General features: G+C 59.5%; 2 protein-coding genes across 4 annotated transcripts; both read right to left on the reverse strand.

The window, feature by feature from the left end:
- Positions 1-243: 243 nt before the first annotated feature.
- On the reverse strand, positions 244-3,656 carry LOC138117528 (probable G-protein coupled receptor). 3 transcript variants are annotated; one of them, XM_069027914.1, is made up of 2 exons: positions 2,021-3,656; positions 244-1,783 (listed from the first exon to the last, which is right to left on the reverse strand). In XM_069027914.1, the coding sequence occupies exons 1-2, from the start codon at positions 2,416-2,418 to the stop codon at positions 1,189-1,191; spliced, it is 993 nt and encodes a 330-aa protein (XP_068884015.1). In that variant the 5' UTR covers positions 2,419-3,656; the 3' UTR covers positions 244-1,188. The 3 variants fall into 3 exon arrangements, with proteins under 3 accessions (XP_068884015.1, XP_068884014.1, XP_068884013.1); XM_069027913.1 differs by having other exon boundaries at positions 244-1,834; XM_069027912.1 differs by having other exon boundaries at positions 244-3,656.
- Positions 3,657-3,738: 82 nt separating this feature from the next.
- Positions 3,739-8,287, reverse strand: PARP3 (poly(ADP-ribose) polymerase family member 3). Its single transcript, XM_069027908.1, has 11 exons — positions 8,184-8,287; positions 7,339-7,579; positions 7,001-7,126; positions 6,395-6,586; positions 5,922-6,057; positions 5,466-5,692; positions 5,171-5,326; positions 4,944-5,021; positions 4,524-4,701; positions 4,176-4,322; positions 3,739-4,066 (listed from the first exon to the last, which is right to left on the reverse strand). The coding sequence occupies exons 2-11, from the start codon at positions 7,519-7,521 to the stop codon at positions 3,897-3,899; spliced, it is 1,593 nt and encodes a 530-aa protein (XP_068884009.1). The 5' UTR covers positions 7,522-7,579; positions 8,184-8,287; the 3' UTR covers positions 3,739-3,896.
- Positions 8,288-8,971: the final 684 nt, after the last annotated feature.

The following is an 8,971-nucleotide window of genomic DNA, read 5'->3' on the forward strand; positions in this document are numbered from 1 at the left end:
TGGGTGGTGGCTGGAAGGGCATCCCTGTATCTAGGAGGGGATGCTGGCCTTCAGCCCCATCTCTCTGGGGGTCTTCCTGGAGCCCCTCCCTGCCACAGGGAAGTTAGAGAGGCCATAGGGCAGTTTTCCCTCAGGCCTACAGTTACTACTGGAGAAGGGACATCTCCAACCCACCATGCCAACACCATCCCTGGGACCTTTGTGGGTGGGCTGGGGGTGATGTACCCCCACAGCATTCCCCAAAAGGGTCCAGTCCTCTTTCTAGCACTGGGGACCCCATGAGAGTGTCCCCAAGCCCTTCAAAAGCAATGAGACTGAAGGGGAACAGCAGCTCCTGATCCCATCTGCCCAGCTGCTGCTGCCCTGGGGCACCCCACACAGCCACCCCCCACCAGCCTGTGTCACCATGTCCACCCCAGTGTGCCCTTGGCCAGCAGCCCGGTTTGGCTGGCACGTGGCACTGCTGGCCGGGCTTCAGCTGGGCAGCTGTGTCCATAAACAGCCTGGCATGGACCCCTGGACAGCCAGTTCCCCCCCAGGGGGTGATCACTGCCAGCTAAGGGGGACAGAGGGCACGGCCAGGCATGGCCGTGGGCATTGCATGCTGCCATGCCAGCAGGACAAACAGTGACACAGCCAGAGCCAGCCCTGTGGGTGTGTCCTCCTGATCAGTGTTGTAGGGAGCAGGAGCTCCTCCACACAGACATTAGTTTTGGGTTAAACAGTCAAGGATGGAGGTCTTCATGCCTGCCATCCAGGCTCAACAGGGGGCTTGGGGCCCTGGTGTTACTGGTGTTAGTGGCATTAGCTGGAACATTGCTCCTGGGTAGAATGCAAGGGACATCTGCTCTTTCCCACTGGCCAGGAGAGCTCCCAGCAGGGCAGTGGAGATGGAGGTGTCCCTGCCCCTATGCAGGAGCTCCTTGGTATTCCATGTCTTGAGGAGAGCCCATCCATGGAACTGGGCTGTGCTGGTGAAGCCGGAGACAATTCCAGCCTGCAGAAGAGAGATGTGACTTCCCCAGATCTGCTACCTTCTCCTGGCAGAGAAACCATCTTCCAGCACAAGCTCAGAGAAGAGGCAAAACCTGAACAAGGACTCCTCCAAATCCAAGAGATTGGGTCCAAGCAGGTCTGACAGGTCCCTGGCAGGTCTCCTGCCCAGCACAGTGGGACAGAGCCTCCTTCTCAGATGCTCTCTTCAGGAACTTGACCTGGGGTGGGGAAGCCTGCTGTGGTCTGGTCCAGCCTGTTCCTGGGGCTGGGGCTGATGCAGCTGGTGTGGGTCTCCAGTGTGCAAGTTGCTCTCTGGAGGAACTGCAAGAAGTTTTCCTGAACAGAAGCCTCTGAGATGGAAAGACAGAGCTCCTGACCCAGTGGACGGTTAAGACAGCTGCGCCGGAGCCGGGCCAGCTCCTCACGGATTTGGCGGTTCAGCAACCCGTAGAAGAAAGGATTAATGGCAAAGGAGGAGTAGGCAATCCAGGTGACCACCATCTCCCCGTGCCCACCACCCAGAGTGCCAACAATGACAGAGGAGTGCAAGTGGAAAGCAAAGAAAGGCAGCCAGCAGCACAAGAACTGTCCCACAATGAGGACCAAGGTGAGGATGGCCTTGTTGCTTCCCAGAAGGCGATCTGGGATCAGCCTGGGCAGCATCAGGATCCTGGCAGTGAGGATGGTCACTTGGCTGGCGATGGAATCACATCGGTGTCTGGGTGCAACTGCCTGTGCCGGCACAGGCGCCTGCTGCAGGGATGCAGTCCGGGCCACGCGGTAGATGCTGGAGTAGACAGCAAGGATAATGATGGTGGGCAGAATGAAGCAGGTGATGCTGAAGAGGATCACAAAAACCTTCTTGTGGGCCCCGGGGCTCCAGTAGACTGTGCAGCGGCTGGCGCTGGTGGCCCCATTACCGTGAGGCCACACCACCAGTGCCAAGACAGTGATGAGAACAGACTTGACCCAAATGAAAATCACTCCAGCCACTGCCAGCCTGATGGTCATCTTGACCTCATACCTCAAGGGGTGGACGATGTAGTAGTACCGCTCCACACTGATGATAGAGATGGTGAGAATGGAGGCACTGATGAAGCAGATATTCAGGAATATCACGGCCTTGCACTCAGCAATGCTGTAGATCACCCTGTTGAAGCAGGAGGAGCTGGAGATGATCCCCAGGGGCATGAGGAAAATGGCTGAGAGGAGATTGACCACACAGAGGTGGCAGACAAAGATGAACTTCCTGAAAAGGGGTGTTTTGAGGATGATGACCATCACCACGATGTTTGCCACCAGGGCGGTGAGGGTGAGCAGGATCATGCAGAAGAGGCCCACCACCTCCTGGGCAATGGAGTGCTTGGGGATGGAGAGCAGCTCTAGGCTGTCCGTGGTGTTTGACCCCATCTGGCTTGCCATCCCCCTCCAGGGCTAAGCCAGCAGTTCTGGTGCCTGGGCAGCAAGGGCTCTTCTCCTGTGTCCCAGAGAGGGTAACCCCACCACAACCATGGTGCTACCTTCTCCTTGCCTGTTGGGATCGGGAGCAGGGTGTGAAGGGAAAGAACCAAAATGGAGAAGAGCCACAGAGAAACACAGAGACAACCAGCACACCTCTAAGGTGCTGGAGGAGGGAGAGGTAGCCAGAGAAGTCATAGCACCCTGGCTGTCCCAGAGCTGGCACCTAGGCTGTCCACAAGCTGTCCAGGGATAGCATTGCTAGAACCTGTGGGCACCCATGCCAGCCTGACACCCCGTCCCCCTCTCCAAGGGCACCAGTATGTCCCGAGGAGGGACAGCACAACTTGCCTGTCCCAACCCTCTTGCTCTGGCCACAGGGGAACCTGGGGTGGGTGGGATTCAGCGCACCTTTGCTCCTGGGGAGATGGGTGATGCTCCTCTCCTCACTGGGGTCCCTCTTGCTGGTGTTGCTCCCGCAGCAGAACCGGGGCTGCCGGCCCTGTGTGAGGCCACGCTCCCCCTTCCCCGCTCCCGTCACCCGCTCGTCATCCTGTTTGCCTGCAGCCCGCCAGCTGCGGATGGCACCAGCTGTCACTCCCAGCGCTGCCTGCGCTGCCTGCACCCGTGGCAGTCCCACGGGGACAGCTGCTGGGTCCTAGCAGCCGGCAGGGGCTCAGGAAGGGGGGACTGGGGTCCCTGAGCCCTGCGCCCCCCAAGAATGGCCACCCACTGCACCAGGCCTGGTCCTTCCAGAGGAACAGCTCAGCCCTCAGGTCCCTGGGGTTCGAGGGACAGAGCTACAGGCAGGTCTGCAGCAAATCATCTCCACTGGCACATGGATACTCATGGGGCATCAGGGTAACACAGCTGCGAGCTGCCCTTCCCTGGCAGCCTGAGCACCCAAACAAGGGGCACACGTGAGCATAGAGAAGGGCTTGGCATGGGTGCCAGGCTGAGGCAGGACAGCAGGCATGGCACTAGAGAGAGGGCAGGTGTCAGGAACCCGACAGGCACTCATCCTCAGGATGGATGGATTAATTCCTCCATGCCCACGCAGGGCAGCAGATCTGGCTCATCCTCTGTAGCTCTGATGCCACGGGGTGGGCATGAGCCATGTGCCTTGCTAAGGTGACAAGAGCAGCTGGCTCTCAAAGACACCAGCTTCCATCTGAAGGCTTCGGCCCCTCCAGAGCCACCCGTGCCATCCCTTCAGGGACCCACTGACACCCTTCCCTATAACACACCTGCCTTGCTGGGCAGGAAAGCAAGAGCACTGCTCAGTACAAGGCACGGTGCTTTTATTCACAGTCAAAGCAAGCTCCGTCCCCATGCCAGCCTGTCCCTTGCCAAGCCCCAGGTGGGGTGGCTGGAGTGTCCAGATCGCTGTGCTCTGGGCTGATGGGTGTCACCACCCAGGGCCACAGTGCTCCCAGGCACCCTCAGAAGTGGAGCTGGACAAGGTAGCGGATCCGGCACTGGCTTTCCTGGTAGATGAGGTACTCGCTCTGGCTGAAGGAGGAGTCCTTGTAGGCAGGCATGGGGATGGGCTTGCCCTGGCACACCAGCACCTTCTTGCCATCCAGCAGCACCTCCTCATCCTGTGCAGGATCTGGGCCAGAAGACACCCCACCACCACATCAAACCTGAGATCTGGCCTCTCTCCCCCCATGCCCTGTGCAGCTACCACAGCTACCACACCGCTCCTGCCCCAGGCTCACCTGGCTCTGTCTGGCCACAGGCCAGGACACTGTCATAGCCAGCAGGTGGCTGACACAGTGTGGGGTCATCACAAGTGATGCGGTAGGGCTTGCCCAGGGCCACCTCCGTCAGGAACATGATGCCAACCTTCTTAGATGTACAGCCCACTGCCATGGGAGAAAGGGATGGGGATGATAGCACCATCCCTGGTGTTCCCATCTGGTTGTGCCCAGGCCACGCTGGGACACAGGGACCAGTCGTGGGCTTGGCATGCCCACAGCTGCCTGGCAGGGGGTATGCAAAGGCAGCCAGGCTCACACAGACCCTGTGGGCATCACGAGCAGCCCTGCCCATCCCAGGACCCTCACCATAGCAGGCTGATTTGCTGTTCTCAGAGGCGAAGTAGATGCCCTTGCCCACGCGCCCGCCCGAGTGGGGCATGATGCGCAGCCCACTCTTCAGGATGGCTGCCACCACTGCCACGTTGGTGCCATGCCAAAGCAGGCGCCGGTGCTCCAGGAGGTCATGGGCCTTGAAACGCTCATCCTGGAGAGATGCAGAGCTAAGGGCTCTCCACAGAGGGAGACATGGGTGCCCAGGGGTGGAGTACTGCCACCCACCTACCCAGTCCAGCCCCAGTGCCTGGCTGGAGGGGCAGGAGATGGGGTGCCTGTTTGTCCCTGGCCAGCTGGGCTGAATCCCCTCCTGGATGGAGAAGCCCTAAAGCAATCCTGGGGTGCAGCCATGGCTTCCCCACTGTGACATGGGGAAAATCACCTTCTCCTCACCTCACCATCTCGGGCCACCTGCCAGATGTTGAGGATGCGGAGTTTGTGCCCAGTCTGCGTCACGTAGGTTTGGATCAGCTGCCAAGGGGGAGGCAAAAAAGCTGTGTCATTCCAGGCAGCCATCCCAGCAATGCCCACGGTCCCCCTGAGACATTAGGAACCTTTGGGGTGCCCACAGTCCTGACATAATTGCTTCCCATTATGGGACACTGTGGCATAAGAAGCACCTGGTATTCCCGGGAAGCCGGGTCCAGCAGGGAAAGCTGGCAGCAGAGCAGGGCGTAATCCTGATCCAGTGGATGAGCAACTTCTTTCTCCTCCTCCTCCTCCTCCTTCACTTTCTGTGCCTGCAGGCTCTGTGCCACCTCAATGTCGGCCAGCACCTGGCAGGGACAGAGCAGGGACATCCTCACCGCCAGTACTGGGCACTGTGCCGGGGGACCAGGGCAAGCCCAGCCTCCTGCCAGCAGCTCCTGCCCCACTGAGAAGGGATGCCACCCACTATGTGCTCTGGCATCTCACCAACAGCATGTCCTTCTTGGCACGCAGCAGGTCAGGGGAGTTGATGGGGGGTGGCCGTGCCCGTCCAAAGTTGTGTGGCACGATGGTGTAGAAGCGTGAGGAGAGCTCCTCCAGGCGTGTGGCCTGGGGGGGCTGCTCCCTCAGCGCTGCCTCCAGCTCCTCCAGTGCCTCAAAGCCCCTCGCAATCTGGTGCTTGCTCAGCTTCCCCAAAGGCATCTTCTTCACATCTACAAGGGAGGACAAGGTGAACCCATCCACCCCACTTGCCCCACAGCTACTTCCAAGAACCTCCAGTATCACTATGGGCAAGTGTGGGCAACCAGCATGAGGTGTCCACAGTCCCATCAGGTGCCAGGATATCAGAGGGGATGCTCTAAAATCCATCAGCAGCTCTGCTCCATTCACCTCCCCCCCCCAGACTGAGCCCACGCCACCCATCAACCCCTTGCCTCCTACCAATATTCATGGTCTGCATGGCATCCCGAAACATGTCACTGCTGAAGATGAGGGATACCAGGTCCTGTGTGGCTCTGTCCAAGGTGCAGGGCAGCACCCGCTGCTTGCAGACCTTGTGCCCATCCACAGCATCCACCTGCAGACACCCCACATCAGCTGCGAGCCTGTGAGAGGCTGTGGGAGCACAGCACCAGTGCTGCCCATCTCTGTGAGGAGAGCCTGGTCCCGGGGCAGCAGAGCAACGGGCAGGTGCTGCCTCCACTTTCCATGGCCGATGCCACCCAGAAGGCCATGTTTCTCTTTCGGGATGCCCTCCCATTCCATTTTAACCCATTAGCCCCAAATCTCTGCCTTCAAGCTGTTCCAGCACGCACCCAGACTCCCCTCAAAACCCATCCCATCCTGCTGACCCTCTTGGATGTCGTGGTGTTCAGTGGACCAGGAGTGCAACACCCTGGTCCCGCAGTACTCACCCTGAGGGCAACCTCCACCTCCTGCCTAGCCCCTGGCTGCACCTCAATGAGCGTGTACTTCCCCGGCTGGGCAATGAAGTTCTCCCTCGTTGCCCAGCTGTTCTTGGTCTTCTCCCGAAACTTCTTCTCAAAGTCCTTCTTGGCAGCTTCCAGAGAGGCACAGGATATGAGCTTGGACTGGCCCACCTCTCCCTAGCAGTGGACAGTAGCAGTCAGGACCTCCCCTGCATCCCTGCTCCACCAGCCCCATGCCAGTGGAAGCAGGCAGGAACCAGGAGGGCTGTGATAGCAGGGCTGTGGGGCAGTGAGCAGGAACGTGCTGAGCCACCAGTTCAGGAAGACATCCCAGGACTCCTTGCTGGGCTGTCACACTCATATTCACTGCAGTGACAGGTGCCATGTGCCCCAGCCAGGCTGACCATGTTATGTGGGGGCAAGTCCTTGAAGCCCCCCCATTACAGGGCTATAGCAGGACAGTTGGTTGCTCGCTTTGGGACCAGGGAAAAAGGATGGGGACCACCAGGTTCACCCTCAGCTTTTGGGGTTCCGAAGGCAGGGTGGGGACAGCTGAGGAACAGGGGATGAGCAGTGCCAGGGTGGACTCACCACACGGCCCCAGCGGTTCCAAACACTGTAGGCACCATCATGCTCAAGGAGCTGGATGATGTAGAACTTGTTGTTGTTGGCGCTGATGTTGGTCTGGTTCAGGGTGCAGTCATAGTCCTCATAGACCTATAGCAAGTGACACGGCCTAGGCTGGCACCTGGGCAGCGTTTGGGGAAGGAGAGGGTCCAGAAATGTCCCAGTGGGAACACATGGGGGTCTGCAAGGAAAATTGGGGCTGACCCTGTGTCAACAGGGCAGGGGCTGCTCTGGGACTCCCCCAACCCTCCCACCCACACCCTCCCATCCCAGCCCCTCTGGGTACCTCAGCCCTGTCTCACCCGGGCGTCCAGTGCCGTGCTCAGGGGGCACAGCCTATCAATGGTGGCAGGGGGCTTCTCCTTGGGAGCAGTTTTCAGGGCTGCCAAGGTGGAGCTCCAGGTGCCATCCTCCTCTTCCCCTTTTGCCTTCTTTTCCCTGCTGTCTGGCTGCTTCGAGGAGGACGCCTGGCGCTTGGAAGCCATGACTGAGTCCCCACCCCCTGCCGTGGGGTCAGTGCAGCCTTAATCCCCCAGAAAAATCCTTGGAGATAGCAGAGGGAGAGGTGAGAGATGCCGAGCTGCCCTTCCGGGAAAGTCCTGTGGGCTGGGTCTTGCTTTCCCTGTGCCTTCAGCCGACAGCAGGGCTGGAGGAGGGGATGGAACCTCTGCCCACAAACTGTCTGCGTGTTGTCCCTCTGTTCGGAGTGGGTGGAAGAGCCTCTCAGCACCCTTCAGCCCTTGAGGGACCCCAAAGTGGAAAGAGCCCAGTGACGCAGAGCCAAGGGGGAGCACAGGGGGGCTCAGCTACTTGCACAGCAAACTTGGGTCAGAAGAGCTGGAAGAGGACAAGGGCCTGCCAGCCCCCACCTCCCCTCACTAGGAACCCCCAATCCACAGGAGTGTATCCCCAAAGCTCGCCCAGGTCTGTGCCCCTGAGGCTTTGCAGGAGAGGAAACAACGTGACAACACCCCCCAAACATGCAATGCCACCTCCCCAGTCCCTCTCAGGACCAGTGAAGTGCCTTGATTTGGGCATGGGGGGGCTCAGACAGCCCCATCTGCTATGGCCCCTGCCAGTCCCAGCTGAAGAGGGGGTGCTGGGGGCAGCAACGGGGACAGAGGTGCAGGGAACAGCCATGTCCTACCTGCTCCCACTGCTCGGGGCTGCCTGCCGAGGAGCTGCCGAGAGCCTTCGGCTGATCGGGCAGCCTGCCCAGAGGAGAAACTTTTTCCTTAGACAGCAGCCGCAGATGACAGCGGAAACAGCTGTCACGCCTCCACGTAGCGCATGCACCCTGTGACAGGCCTGCCTGCTGCCTGGCTGCACTGCCTGCTGCTGTACTGCCTGTACTGCCTGTACTGCCTGTACTGCCTGTCTGCCTGTACTGCCTGTACTGCCTGTCTGCCTGTACTGCCTGCACTGCCTGCACTGCCTGTACTGCCTGTCTGCCTGTACTGCCTGTACTGCCTGTACTGCCTGTCTGCCTGTACTGCCTGTGTGCCTGTACTGCCTGTCTGCCTGTACTGCCTGTACTGCCTGTACAGACTGTACTGACTGTACTGCCTGCACTGCCTGTGTGCCTGTGCTGACTGTACTGACTGTACAGACTGTACTGCCTGTACTGCCTGTGTGCCTGTCTCTGTACTGCCTGCACTGCCTGTACAGTCTGTACTGACTGTAGTGTCTGCACTGCCTGTGTGCCTGTGCTGACTGTACTGTCTGTCTGCCTGTACTGCCTGTACAGACTGCACTGCCTGCACTGCCTGTGTGCCTGTACTGCCTGTCTGCCTGTACTGCCTGTGTGCCTGTGCTGACTGTACTGCCTGCACTGCCTGTGTGCCTGTACTGACTGTACTGCCTGTCTGCCTGTGTGCCTGTGCTGACTATACTGCCTGTCTGCCTGTACTGCCTGCCTGTACTGCCTGTGTGCCT

The sequence above is a fragment of the Aphelocoma coerulescens genome, chromosome 12, assembly GCF_041296385.1.
Source record: "Aphelocoma coerulescens isolate FSJ_1873_10779 chromosome 12, UR_Acoe_1.0, whole genome shotgun sequence".
Classification (NCBI taxonomy): Eukaryota; Metazoa; Chordata; class Aves; order Passeriformes; family Corvidae; genus Aphelocoma; species Aphelocoma coerulescens.